This window comes from Urocitellus parryii, chromosome 11, assembly GCF_045843805.1.
Source record: "Urocitellus parryii isolate mUroPar1 chromosome 11, mUroPar1.hap1, whole genome shotgun sequence".
Classification (NCBI taxonomy): Eukaryota; Metazoa; Chordata; class Mammalia; order Rodentia; family Sciuridae; genus Urocitellus; species Urocitellus parryii.
The window spans coordinates 4889836-4904880 of record NC_135541.1 but is presented as its reverse complement, the minus strand read 5'-3'; the positions used below and the strand labels follow the sequence as shown (position 1 = coordinate 4904880).

Sequence of the window (15045 nt, the reverse complement as noted above, 5' to 3'; positions counted from 1 at the left end):
AGCTACTCAGGAGGCTGAGGCAAGAGGATTGCAAGTTTAAGCCCAGCCTCAGCAACTTAGTAAGACCCTGTTTCAAAATAAAAAATAAAAAGAGTTGGGGATGTAGCTCAGTGGTAAAGACGTGCCCCTGGGTTCAATTCCTGGTACAAGGAGGGAAAAAAGTGAGGAAGAAATTAGGAATTAGAAATGTTAAAGGTTGAAATGAAAGGACAACAGACAATAATTCAAAGCCAGAGGAAAAAAATAAAAGTTCTCAGTAAAGAAAAATATGGGGGTAATTATAAAAGCTACTATTATTCTAATAATGACATGTAACTTTTTGTTTTCTATATGATTTAAAAGACTAATACATTTAAAGAAAGCTAGTCTCAAAGCTAATATTATGGTAACTTTAGTTTGTAATTACATATTTTATTTTCTACATCATTTAAGAGATTAATGAATAAAAACAGTTATTAGTTTTGTTTTGGGACATACAATATATCAAGATCTAACTTTGTGCTGGGCACGGTGGTGCATACCTATAATCCTAGCAATGGGAGGCTTAGGCAGAAGGTTTGCCAAGTTCAAGGTCACCCGCACAACTTAGCAAGGTCCTATGCAACTCAGCAGGACCTTGTTTCTAAATAAAATACAAACAAAGGTCTGGGGATGTAGCTCAGAGGTAGAGCACCCTGGATTCAATCTCTAGTACCAAACAAACAAAATCTAATTTTGTAACATCAGTAGCTGAAAGGAGATAGAGGTGGAGCTCTATAGAAGTGGTTTTTGTTCGCTGGTTGGTTTTTGGTACCAGGGATTGAACCCAGGAGCACTTAGCCACCGAGCCACGTCTCCAGCCCTTTTTTTGTACTTTATGTAGAAACAGGGTCCTGCTAAGTTGCTTAGGGCCTTGCTAAGTTGTTGAGGCAGACCTTGAACTCACAATCCTCCTGCCTCAGCCTCCTGAGCTGCTAGATCATAGGCATGCACCACCCTGACTCAGCTCAGGTTTTTTTGTTTTTTTAATGTTATTGAAGTTAAGCTGGAATAATTCAAACTCGAGTGATATAACATTGGGATATTAAATATGACCCTCATGGTTACCACAAACAAAATAATTACAGAATATACACAAAAGAAAATGAGCAGGGAATTAAAATTTTCATTGCAAAAAATAAATAAATAAACCTAATACAACAGAAGACAACAATGAAAAAACAAGGGTCAATGACAATAAGCAGCAAGAGGGCACCGTGCGCCTCTGACCAGCGGTCCCTTAGACGTAAAGGGCCCGACTTTCCACTCCGAAGGCAGAGGCTGGAATAAAGGGTGTGAACACGTTGATCTGACCATTTGCTGTCCACAAGAGAGTCCCGTTAGCTCTGGACACAGGCTGACAGTGAGAGGAGGGACAGACAGGCCACACAACAGCTACCAAGAGAGAGCACGTGTGTCTACAAATAAGCCAGTCGGAAAGAGAGTGTGTGCTGCATCTGCACGAGGTACTGAAGTACTCTGCAGCCAGGCCCACAGGTGGACAGCGGGAGGACTGCCCAGGAGGTGGGAGGAGAGGCAGGAGGAGAGATGCTCAGTTCCTTGTTTCTGAGCAGTTTCACTTTTGTAAGATAAAGAGTTCAGGAGCTGGATGGTGCTAAAGGATGTATAATATGAATGTACTCAATACCTCTGAACTGTGCACTTTAAAATAGGAAGGTAAATTTTATGCTACATGTATCATGTATACTTTAACAGATTAAAAAGTACTAAGTTAAAAAGAGTGAGAGGGGAGGATTTTAGTGACCTGCTTACTTCACGAGCCTTCATATACTACTTTTCTAAAAGTAATTTCTAACCTGATGCCTCCACCTCCCCATGTTGAGACCTGGGGAAAGGCCTTATTACCATGCAATGGTCACTTCCATTACTACGGTGCACCACCGGTAGGAACAGTGGTGGATCAAGTCTTCACTGCTAAAGCTGTTCACGAACATTCTACGGCCTCATGATGGCAAAGCCCATGTGGGCCCCACCAAGTTTCCTGCTGGCTGTGAATACCACCTCAAGTGTGGATCTTCTGCAACTTTTTTTTTTTGTGTGGTGCTGGGGATTGAACCCAGGGCCTTGTGCATGCAAGGCAAGCACTCTACCAACTGAGCTGTATCTCCAGCCCACAATTTTAACTCTTTTCAAACATGCATGTATATGTGAAATGTATGTCTCTTCCACCTCTCTCCTCCCTCATCATACATCAAAGCAAATATTATCTTTATTGCCCCCAAATAGTCCAACTGGTGAAAGAAAAAAAATTAGTGTCAAAAAGACCTGAGTTCAAAATTCAAAGAACTGCATAACCTTATATTATTATTTAACGTCTACAAACCTTAATAGCACCTCTGTCAATTGGGAGGATTACAAATCTCAGTGGGATCATGAAAAAGCTCACCTACATTAAGAACACTTCCCAATGCAAAACACGTCTATGTGATGGTTATGCGACTGGGCTTACTTGGACATGCATTCCTCGAGGGACAGTCTGGCTTTGAATCCAAGGATGCACCTTGGCTAGCTCTTCCTTCTGCCCAGGAGAAAACTGGGGCTGTTGCTGTCTTAGGCTTTCCAGTTTTTCTAGATCTTCTTTTAGCACAACTTCCTTAACCCTGGAAACAAACAACGACATCTTCACAGTCCTGAATAAGGTACAGGGTTCTGTTCTCTTTGGTGGGTGAGACACTTTCACTGTCTGGTTAATACACGATGCACACGTGGACAACAGTGCAGAACATTTCCCAGCCAGGCTGGTAGCAGGCCTTTTCTTCTCAATGGAAAACAACTGCGCGATGTTTCAATGAAGCACATGGAAGAAATGGGCTTCCCTTTGCTCTCCTTGTCTTTTAGCGTCTAAAGTGTAAAGTTCCTCACCTCGTGTACTGTCTTGGAACGTGGAGCCCTTCTTTTTTTTTTTTTTAGTTGTAGATGGACACAATATCTTTGTTTTTATTTATTTATTTTATATGGTGCTGAGGATCAAACCCAGTGCCTCAAGCATGTGAGGTAAGCGCTCAACCACTGAGCTACAACCTCAGCTGTTTTCTTGTCTCAGGATGAGACACACGTTTGTTCAGTCTGGGTCTGTGTATGTGCCGCACAACCACTGTAACCCTTGCTTTAGGAAGTCATTTCTTGCTTGACTTCAAATGAATAAATCTGAAGGGTATGTATAAAACATTTTAAAATAATTTTATGGTTATGTTATATTTATAACACTAGAAGCCATAACAACATAGAATGTCTTTTAGAATGCTTTCTTACCTCTCTGGCACCTGATACGTCATCAGAACACACTCAGGAGTTTGTGCTATCATTTTCCAGATGGAATCCTCAGCTAAACTGTGAAAGGCGTTTGTTTTCTGTGTATCCTGAGATTGTTGCCCATTTTCAGAGCTTTCAGAAGAATAATCAGTACTAGTGAAGAAGATGCAGCTACCACTGCTTCCTGAAAAAATCAACAACAGATGAAAAGACTGACTTCCAGGTCTGTGGTGGCCAGCTGCTCCTCACCACCCACCCAGCAGGCGACCCGGACACATCTGCTCTGGAAGCAGTTGGGCAGTTTCTAACCAAGCTGACCATACCCTTGCCACAGGCCTCAGTTCCACTCCCAGGTATTTACCCAAGGAAAATTTAAGCATATGCCCACGGAAGAACTCACAGTGGCATTACTGATCCCAGCCCCAGAGCAGAAGTGACCCAACAAACTTCCTCTGGCGAATGGATACATGAACTTCCCACACACCAGGATGGATCTCAACCGCCTCATTCTCAGAGAAGCCTAACATGAACAGCTGCATGCTGTCTAATCCAATGTGCAAAATTAGAGCAAAAGCAAAATTAAAGTGGCAAACCCAGGACTGGAAATGTCTGGAGAGTCACAGAAGAACTTTCTAGAGTGATAGAAAGGTTCTGGTGATTGTAGAAGTGGTTTACAAGTGTACAAATCTGTTAGAATTCTTGTTTTGTGTAATTAAAACTGGTCAATTTTATTGTATGTAAATATACTCCAAGAAAGCCTATTAAAAAAAAGGTGGAGGGACTTTATCTTTACACCAGTGCCTCAATCAGATGGCCCTCAACACAGCAACCTCTGGACAACAGAGTCTGAAGAAGCGGTTTCCCAGATCCACTACCTGAGGCTGCAGAACCAGCTCCAGATGGAGACACCTTGTGGGGTGGGGCTGGGGAGAGGTCACCAGCAGCAGAACTGCTCCTGCTGCCACTGCCACCTGAAACACAGTGCTGGAGAGGAGGGACAGGAGAAGACACATGTTAACATTCTAAGCATCCCATGACGGGCAGGTCTTCAGCTTCACGCTAGGAGGTGAAGACGAGCCTGTCCCTAAGGACGTGTCAAAGTTCCTCTGTGTAACAGGGAAAGTGTCACTGCTTAGGGAGCACCTAAAGCACTCCAAGCATCACTCAAGTGTGCTCTTTTGTCTCTGTCGTTCGGTAAATACGCATATTGAACATTTCATTTGTTCCAAGCACTGTGCAAACTGTAGGCATATAGCAGCAGGCGGAAGGAAGTCCCAGGTTCCCCAGAGGAACGTGCTCAACACGTCATATGATCCTTGGAATAGGCTCTGAGCTAGCCATCTTTTTACTTTCCTCATAAGAAAACAAAGGCAAAGAAAGGTTAAATAACTTGTCTGAGCTAACCCCCAACTAGTGACACAGTGCAGTTTAAACCATGTCCTATTCCCTAGCCCAGACTCCAGTCAGAATGACACGGGGCCTTGCTTTAGATTTTTAGCCAGTGCACTGGTGCCAGGCTCTCCATAGGTGAGCCTAAATTCTCGATTCTGATCATCATACTGTGAACATACGTTCAATGAAGGGTATTATACCTTGAAGGGAAGACCAAAGAAAAACAAGTACATATCCACACTTGTTGGATTCTACACTAAAATACAGGAATGTCAAGATTCCAAAATTTAATTTGGTAATACATAAATTTAACAAGGCACAGTATTTGAAAAGCTAAAGAAAAATGATCCAAATGATGTGTATAAACATGAAATTTAAAGCTGCCTGCTTCTCTTGGGTGGGGGTGGGGGTGGTCAGTGGTATTTCAGATTGAACTCAGGGGCACTCAACTACTGAGCCACATCCCCAGCCCTATTTTGTAATTTATTTAGAGACAGGGTCTCATTGAGTTGCTTAGCACCTCGCTGTTGCTGAGGCTGGCTTTGAACTTGTGATTCTCCAGTCTCAGCCTCCTTCCTGTCTCAGCCTCCTGAGCTTCTGGGATTACAGGTATACACCACAGCACCTGGCTAAAGCCGCCTGCTTTTTGATTACAAAAGGTGACTCCTACCTCTTGCATAAATCCTGGTATCCTACACATACGCATGTCAATTCATATTATATGGCCTATTCCCATCTTCCCAGATCTAACCTCAGTTGTAAGAAAATACTTTTTATAGGCAATAAACACGTTAAGTTTAAAACCTGGATATCAAATTTTAGAGGGTGCAGGGAACCTGGTTCACAAAGAAAACTTGAAAAAATGGCCCTTTACAAAAGAGATCTCATCAAGCACCTGAGGACCAGTCCTGATCCCCACATGGGGTCAGGAGGCCCATGCAGGCTCTGTGGAGCAAGGGTTAGCCGAGGTCAGATGAGGACCAAAATAGGACAAGGGACATTCCATGGGGTCAGAGGCCCACTGCAGGCCACATGGAGCAAGGCTTAGCCTTGGCCATAGACAAGAGACAACTAAGTGGACATCAGTGTTGAGCCTAGGCCAGACGGTGGGTGTGTGCTGACAGCTGCATCACTTACGTCTGTGGCCTCGGGGCCAGCATCCCTTCTCACTGCGTCTGGAGGCTCAGGAGACGCGGGCACATCTTCATGGAGTAGGTCTAGCTGCAGTGGTGAGCTGCTCTGAGAACTGATGAACAGGTGCTCTTCCTTTTGCATCTCCCATTTTTCCTCCACTCTCCCGCTGTTGACTGAAGGAGGTGGTTCCAGGTTTGGAGTCATTGCTGATACCGAGGGAGGAATTTCAGAAGAGTCTGTGGCTCCCAAGAATGGATATGGAGAGAATGATGGTGACCACAGAGGACAGATACAGGGGTCGTGCAAGAAAAAGGTCATCAAAGTATCCACGTGCAGGGAAGGGAGAGCAGGCAGATGCTGCAGGCCACTGGACACAGGTGGCTTAGGTGGACATTCAGGCGTAGCTGCCCAGGCTGGCAGGGGAAAAGCTGGAAGGAGGTGAGAGGACTGGCTGGGAACCATCACAGCAGCTGGGAACCCCAGGCCCGAGGCGCAGGCAGAAGACGGGGTGGAAGGGCACCAGGGCAGCACATCCTGAAGAGGTCCCCCAGCCTGGGAACGGAAGCGGTCACTGGAGCTGCTACTGCCCAAGGGCACTGGTGGCTTTGTTCGCTTGTGCTTCCCCTTTCTGCATCCTGCTAACCTGCTCTGCTTGGAAGTGAAATCTCCTGGAAGGATAAAGATGGAGGCATATTATGGAAAATTAAACTGAAAGAAGGAAGAGAATGCATGTACAGGTAATTGTAAATAGATTATAAAGGAATGAACACTTGCCAATATTAAGTATGTCTACTTCAGAGACGGCAAAAAGTAGCTCTAAAAAGATGACCAAAATTCTGGGTAAAAATTATTACTATAAAATAAGCTTGGGGTTGAGGCTGTGGCTCAGTGGCAGAGCACTTGCCTAGCACGTGTGAGGCACTGGGTTCGATCCTTAGCACCACGTGAAAATGAAACAAGTAAAATAAAGGCATTCTGTCCACCAACAACTACAAATTTGTTTTTTTAAAAAAATAAATAAGCTTATTTTACCATCTCTTCAGTTTCTTATAAAAATCAATAGCTCAGATCTCATAAAGATCCTAAGTAAATTACTGACAAAAGGGAATTTACTTCAGCATCTCTCTTTCAAGCACAACCCCAAGAGCTCACGCCATCTCTCTGGAAGTTGGCCCTCCATATCCACAGGGTCCACATTGATAGAGTCAACCAATCACAGATGGAAAATATCAGAAAAAAACCTGCATGTGTACTGAATATGTACAGACTCACCATCTTTGTCAGTATTCCTTAAACAATGCAGTAAAAGAACCACTGACATTGTCTCAGGCTTTACAGTAACTAAGAGATGAGAATGTGGCAGGTGTGGGCAACCCTCTGCCTTAGGACTCAGGTGCCTTTCAGGTGGGGACCTGCCAGGGTGGGACCTGGAGCCCATCCCAGCTAACCCTGAGGGACAGCGGCACCTGTATGGCTTTATCAGCTCAGGGACAAGTGGAATATGTGTTTTAATGTAACCACCTTGAACACAGGAGCGTCTGGCCTTGCTGCTGCTTTCGCGGTGAAGACAGCAGCTATAGGGCAAGGAGAGGATCTTTTTCCGGAACCTGTCCACATAATCCTGTTCTTCTCTCTGTGTGTGGGCTGACAGAGAGGCGGTTGTGAGCCCTACATGTTTGAATTCTTCTGCAGTGAAAGGAGCTGGCTGGGTGTTTAGGGTCCAGGGTTCACATCCTAGGGCAGCATCCTCTGCTGAGGTGAAACAAGACAGATTTAATTGTAGTCCTTGTCAATTATTTCTATTCACTCATTTATTATTCCAAGTATTTCAACAATTTTATACACATTATTATAACACTAGAATATAAAAAACTTCACCAATCTAGCACAAAAATTCTTATTTTTCCTTATAAACAATATATACGCACTTTACAGAGTTATGATAATCAGTTCATGTTTCTTTAATTGATTTTATCATAAATGCTTTTTCTATCTCCCTGAATTCTTTAAAACATTTTTTAAATCTTTGTATTTATTTTTCAAACAGGTAATATCCTCAGGTGGTTAAAAAACCAGCAAGTATCATAAAGGTATTAGTGAGCTCTCCCCACCCTGTCCACTGTCTGCCCACTACCTCCTGCTTCTCACTCGTCCTCCTCAGGAAGCCACTGCCTTACTATCACCCAGCTCGTTATGCACAAGTGCCCACAAGCCTGCAGCTCGCTCCCTTCCCACACGACACAGTGGAGAGCTCCGCTGCACAGTCACCATGTGCTTGGACGCTGCAAGCGCTCCATCTTAGCTGCCACCCACAGGGTGTGCACTCCTAAAAATCACTTCTTTCAAAAAAAGATTCTGGGGGCTGAGGTTGTGGCTCAGTGGCAGAGCGCTTGCCTAGCATGTGTGAGGCACTGGGTTCGATTCTCAGCACCACATAAAAATTAATTAATTAATTAAAGGTCCATCAGCAACTAAAATAAAATTAAAAAAAAAAAAGATTTTGGGGTGGGCACTGTGGTGGACTCCCCAACACCCTCTGGGGCTGGGCAGCATCCGGTGGCCTAGGTGGGCTTGGCCCTGTGTCACTCCCACCAGGGGGCCCTAGCTGGTCTGAATCAGCTCAGCAGACAGGGGACCAGATTTACCTTCCTGTCTGAAACAATGACAATGAACGAACCATATGAAACATGGCTTTGAGGCCGACCTCCTGAGATGAGGGGCAGGGTTTTCAACAAGAGTTGCAGGGAGAGAGGGTCCTGAGAGCGACAGCCAGCCCCCAGTCCATTTGGGGGAACACTCATCAGTGTAGTTGTGTGCAGAAGGGACCTCCTGAAACACAAGGGAAAGGGAACCAAAGATCCCCAAACAGCACCATTTCCATCAGTCAGACCAGAAAGCCTTGTGCTTCCTGAGGCAGGAGACAAGGACTCAGAAAGACCTCTTCCTGGCACCAGAGCAAAATCAGGCCCGGACCACACACTGCTTTGCTCCTGCCTACCAAACTGTGAAAGCAAAGCTTAAAGGGTCAGTCTGTTTCCAGGTAACTTACCTCCGATAACAAAGCTTAAGACTACTCAAAGGAATACAAACTATCTGGTCTGCCTTTATAGTACCTGGCATCCCATCAAACATCAACACTCCTGTGCAGCAGTGGGAAAATACAACCCACATCAAGACACTGAGGAGCGCCTATCATCTGCAGGGACAGAAGACTGGAAGATTCCAGGAACCTGGAGCAACACCACCCGTTGGAGGATTTGCACCACCTGATTTAAGATTAGGAAGTTGAAGAGTCGGGCGCCATGGCCAGCACAGGGCTTGATGAATTTTGTTCATCTTTTCAGAGAAACTGCTTCTAGTTTTGTTTCAACTGATGCCTGTTTTCTATTTTGTTGACTTCTGCTTTTATCTTTATCACTTCCTTCCTTCTCCTGTGGGTTTACTCGGCTCTTTTTTTTAGTAAAGTGGAACTTTGGATCACTGATTTGAGATCTTTCTTCTGTAGTATTAGCAATTAAAGCTACTAATCTTTTTTAAAAAATATTTTTTAATTGTAAATGGATCTTGTATTTTATTGATTTATATGTGGTGCTGGGGATCGAACCCAGGCCCTCCCACATGCCAGGCAACTGCTCTACCACTGAGCCAGAACCCCAGCCCCCAAAAGCTCCTAGTCTTATAAGTTCTTCTGTAGCTGTACTTCACAGGTTTGATGTGCTATATATACTTCCATTATTGTGGATTTTGAATTATTTTCTAATTTCCTTGTAATTTCGTCTTTGAATCAAGGATTATGTAGAAATATGCTCTTTAATTTCCAAACGTTCAGGTTTCAATCTTATTAGTGATTTTTAATTTAATTCACCCTCCCCCAGGAAGCACAGTATATATTTCATGGACCCTTTCACATTTGAGACTTACATTTCAGCCCCACGTGCTCTACAGGCCCGTGAGCACCCTGTCCTTACATGTACATTACGCGGTCAGCGGGCACCAGGTTCTCGGCAGATCCGCTAGGGTGAGGTGGCGGGCATGTTGTTCAGCTCACCTCTTTGCTCAGGTTCTCACTCTGACCACGGAGGCGTTTCTCTACTGCCTATCTTCAGAAGCTCTTGCCTTAGTGAACGTTCCTGGCTGCCGCATCACCACAGGGCGCCAGTCCTGCACAGGCACCGCAGGCCTCCTCCCCTACTGCCCAAAGGCATCGCCTTTCCCATTCCTTCACTCCCCATGCACTTGTGAGTTTGTTTCAATTGTAGATTGACCACAGCACTGCGGGCGGGATATGGTTGGCTGCTGATCTCTGTATCTGTTCTAACAATCTTTGCCCCTTTCTTGTGGCATTTAGTCCATTAAGTCATTTTGATAATAATTAGATTTAAAGCTATTATTTTATTATGTATTTGATTTTTCTGTTTCTGTTGATTTTTCTGTTTTCATTACTTTATTTTTCTTGCCCAGCCCTTCTTTTGGATATGAGCATTTTTAAAGTTTTATTTCAATTTATGGATTGGCACCCAGGCATAGCGGCACATGCCTGTAATCCCAGCTACAAAAAAATGCTGGGATGTAGCTCAGTGGTACAATGCCCTGGGGTTCAATCCCCAATACTAGAAACAAACACATGGATTGATTTTTAGTCATCTCTATTCCATCTTAATTGGTCCCTGCTACAGGTCCTAAGGTGGGAATGGCTCTTGGGAAACAACACTTTCTCACTTTGCCACTCACAGGCCACAGGCCTCTGGGCTAGCTGGCCTGCTTCACCAGTTACACCTGGGTTGTTCCACACATGCAAGGAAATGCTCGTGTGATCACGGTCTTCAGACCCAGCACATTACTAGGGCCAGTGTATGACCACCACAATTTAAAACACATGAGCTGACTCTGCTTGGAACAGAGATGTGGCCCTGGAGTCACTGAGACTGGTTTAAGATCAGGAAAAAAAAAAAAAAAAAAAAACTATAATCTGTAAATATTTCTTTAAATGAAAGCAGATGGATTTTAGCATGAATTCTTTCAAAACGGCAACGTAAGACCAGAGTACCAAAAGCACAGTGATACGGTTAAAAAAAAAAAAAAAAGTTCTTATTGGTTGAAACCCTCCCTACCTTGCATGGGCCTGGTGGTGGGAAATTAAACACCCTGTAGGATCCCAAAGTAGGATGAAAAGATGCACTAAAAATGTGCCCCTGCTCCTGTCCTGGGGGCCTGCCTCAGCTCTAGGAAAACACTTATCTTTGGCTAAGTAGCAAATAATCCAATCTCCCTTCTCCACCAATGACAGCTCTCTGCCCACCACGCTCCAGCTGACGGGCTGCTGAGAGAACCCAAAGGGCAAGATGCATCCAAGAACAAGAAGAAAAGGCACAGGAGCAGCTCAGCATGGGCTGGCGAGCCTCCGTGATGACCAGCAAGGACAAACTAGGGTATCTGAAAACCCAGTGTGACAGACCTGTCCCCATGTCATCTACTAAGTCTTTATGAGACTATCAAAAGGTCAAGAGAACAGGAGGGAACAGAAGAGAAAGAACAAGATCAGAATAATCCACCACGTAATCATGCTGTTAAGGAGAGTTTTCAATCTGTTCTACTCCTAACTTCTCCATCAACACAGACGTGCATGTACCCGTGACAGACCCCGTAGGACATGTTCCAAGGTGGGAAACGGACGCCTTCTCTGAAAGTCAATGGAATGATGCTGCGCCAACAGCGAATGCCGAGGAGGTTGAGGGTAAACACACAGATGGTGCCCATCAGTGCCAGCTGGGAAACACAGCCTGAGATGCGTCACCCAAATAATACGGTGACACTTCAAACTACCTTGACTGAATTAAAGAAGGGCAACTATTCCTAATTCTAAAGTTAGAATTAAGCAAATAGTATCAATGACTCAGTGAAGGTAAAGGTGGCACCTGGCTCTGGGGGTGGGACATGGACGATGGTGCTGCTGTAGCTGCACTGGCTGGTGCCTGACCCCAGGCTCAGTGTGGCAGTGGACAGGGTTCCGGCCAGGTCTGCTTCAGCCTCGGTGGGCCGTCCATTTGTGGGCACTTTCGGCTGAGGCATGGCAGGGGTCTGTGGGACAGCTGGTGAGACATGAGAAACCAACAGTGAACAGAAGACTTCCAGTGGGAAGCTTATGCTAAAGGCCAACAGCTTACAAAGTTGGTAACTGACGAATTAAAGCCTCCTGGCCATAAAGAAGAGACCTGAAACTAGGGTCTCGTGATCACAGTGAAAGAGCGAACGGCAAGAAGGCAGAGACGCAACAGGCAGCTCGGGACAGCTCCCTCAGTGCAGACACGGAAGCCCCGTCACCTTGCACTGCTTGGGTGTCGTCTGCCTGGTGGCTCGGCTTCTCCTCTTCTGATGACGAAGCCATGGTGTTTGTGGAGGACACACACTTTCTTTTCAGAGCTGGGATGTGGTAGCTCTTTAGGTACCTGCAACAACAGGAGCAGGCCACAGCTTCTGCCTGTCCCCTTGCTGAGCCTTCCCACCTCTGCTTCTCCTGTGCCACTTGTTTAGGATCCTCTGTTCTTTCCTCTTTGGAGTCTCCCCACGTGCCCTGGCCTGGACCGCTGGGTTGGGACTGCTCATCTACCATGGACTTGGACTGACTCCACGTCCTAACCCACCCAACTCTGAGAAGCTCAGGTCTCGTCTCCCAGTTGCCCCACACTCCTTCAGGGGAGGGACGTCATCTAATTGCACACTCCGCGATATTCAGTGTACTGTGGACTGCGTGCAGTAGGCACCCCATAAATATCTACTAATTTCTAATATGAAATCCAGACAGGACAGCTGTCAGAAATCTAACAAGGGTTCCACAGAAACAACGTATGTATTTGGAAAAAGACAACGTGCCGTTAGAGCATGTGTCTCCCACCTGATGACACTGTCAATACAGTTCATCTGTTGATATGATGAGCTGTGCTGGTCTTTCCTCAAATCCTCACAAAACTCAGTGCACGTGCATTTATTTTTCAGTGTCGGGGAGGAAGAAGAGGCCTTCTGTTCATCTGGAGGAGAATGAAAGAATGTATGTGCAGATAAAATACTGAGCATGCAGTTAAGAAAATCAGCAAAATTCAATCATACTACTTTTATGACATACATTATTATGCACCTATAATACTATGCAGCTATTAAAATGAGCTCAGATCTTAACGCCCTGACAAAAAGATATTCACGCTACATAACAATGCAAATAAAATAAGGTGCACAGCATATTACAACAGAATGATGATATTGGTATTTTTAAAAATGAGGAGTGAAACATATTTCAGACAAGAATCATCAATGAACTGGGAGGTGAAAGGCTGATGGGAGCTGTGCGATGCCAAGCTGACAACACCGTGCCGAGGGTCAGACACTGCCCTGTGAGGGCAGGCCACTGCACACAGGCACGGCTGCTGGTCGTGGCAGGGCTGAGGGGGCTGCAGTGTGAAGTACACAGCGCTGCCTGTGGACCCATGTCCAACAGAGCCTCTGCAATGACGAGCAGACTCTTGTCCGTGTGCCCAATATGGGAGCCACCAAACTGCCACCTGAAATATGGCTAGAGCAACTGATGGAAACCAAATTTTCACTGTATTTATCCAATGAGGCTGGTGGCTACCATGTGGCATAGCGCAGGTGTAGAGAGAAAAGAAGAGGCCCCAGGCCTGAGCTCTAGGAACTTCAACTTGCTGTAGAGGGGAATGAGCCAGAAAGGTGACTGAGAAACAGCCAGAGAGAGGAGACCCCTGCCCAGAAGGGGGTCACGGGAACCAAGAACTGGAGTGGGTTCCAGGAGGAGAGGACAGCCTGTGTCAGACACTGTCTGCAGGGAGGCCATGTCGATGCTGTTGCCACTAGCAAAGGCCATGCTCACTGGCCTGGAGAGCTTCCCTGTCCTCAGTGCCATTCTGGAAAAATGACCACCTGTGTAACTTCTTCTGTTTAACTTTGAAATTTTAGACTTAAGAGCTGCAAAACCAGTACAGAGTTCCCCCATACCTCTGACCCAGCTTCCACTAACTGTCCCACCTTAGGTACACCATCATCAAATGACCAAAACACAGAAGGCACAACGAAACAGTGGCCAACTGTCATGCAGAGCTCATTTGCATTTTCACCAGTTCACACTGATAAGTTTAATTTTTCTGTTGAGGTCTTCACACTTAATGTCATGGTCACCTCTCCATCTACTGCATTCTGTGACAGTTCCGTAGTCTTCATTTATTCATCCAGTGGTTGATCACTATAGACTCTTGGCTTTATTTTGTTTGCTGGATTAGGATCCAACACTATCATTATGTATTTTTTGCTCCAATTATTACATTTTGGGCCACTGGCAGCTCTTTCAAATTGTCTTGTGTGACCTTCTGACACATCCCTCTATTTTATTTTGAACATTTCCTTACTTTCTGGCCTTGGTTCTTTTTGTTAGAAAAACATTTAAAACCAAGATCTGGCCACATGTGTCCTTGCTTGTGGATCCTCGACAATCAGAACTGGTAAGTATGTTTGTATACCGACCCCTGTCTGTCCATCTGTATGTATGTCCATCCATCCATTAGACAAAAATGCCCGAGTTCCTCCTAATGTCTGTATCTCTAAGCCAACATGATCACAGAGTTCATTCTAGCACTCCTTTTCCAATTATCTGAAACTTCTATGATAGTGAGGAGTATCGTTATCCTTATTTGTATCACATTCACTAATTTGTTCAACCCCAGTTTACATATAAATCAGCTTCAGAACTGCACTGGTAGCCAGGCACAGTGACACACACCTATAATCCTAGCAGCTCAGGATAGAGGCAAGTGGATTTCAAGTCCAAAGCCAGCCTCAGCAAGTTAGCGAGGCCCTAAAGCACTTAGTGAGGTCCTTTCTCAAAGTAAAAAAAATATAAATAGGGATGAGGATGTGGCTCAGTGGTGAGTGAGTTCAATCCCCAGTACCTCTCCCTCCAAAAAAGAATTGCTCTAATGAGAAAGAAATAAACCATCTGGAGTCCAGTGTTGGTGCATGTTAGCATTTTGTGTTTAGCTCTAGAGTATCCACTGAAAATGTTGTTTTCAAAAGCTACCCAGCTCCTTTCGTCCCTATCTCCTTCTGCATCCTTACACCATTCAATTGAAACACCGATTCGTTTGTCACAGCTGGCCTACCACCTTAGGTTCTCCCTACATTCTGGGGTGGAGCCTCAATGGGTCTTCACCCAACTGATAGGGAGCC

The 15045-nt window shown here is 45.1% G+C and overlaps 1 protein-coding gene across 12 annotated transcripts in view; it reads right to left on the bottom strand.

The window, feature by feature from the left end:
* Per3 (period circadian regulator 3) overlaps window positions 1-15045 on the bottom strand; it is a 91827-nt gene that overhangs the window by 45604 nt on the left and 31178 nt on the right. For 8 of the 12 annotated variants that reach the window (XR_013342166.1, XR_003300536.2, XR_013342165.1 and 5 more), the window contains exons 13-20: window positions 12710-12842; window positions 12139-12263; window positions 11733-11906; window positions 7339-7569; window positions 5821-6485; window positions 4167-4275; window positions 3292-3475; window positions 2489-2639 (exon numbers count right to left, since the gene is read on the bottom strand). Coding sequence is in view for 6 of the 12 variants with exons in the window: in XM_077791314.1 (XP_077647440.1) it covers window positions 2489-2639; window positions 3292-3475; window positions 4167-4275; window positions 5821-6485; window positions 7339-7569; window positions 11733-11906; window positions 12139-12263; window positions 12710-12842 (1772 nt within the window). In the remaining 6 variants the exon portion in view is untranslated. The remainder of the gene's footprint in view (window positions 1-2488; window positions 2640-3291; window positions 3476-4166; window positions 4276-5820; window positions 6486-7338; window positions 7570-11732; window positions 11907-12138; window positions 12264-12709; window positions 12843-15045) is intronic. The other 4 variants (XM_026386122.2, XM_026386124.2, XM_026386125.2 and 1 more) reach the window with 4 other exon arrangements.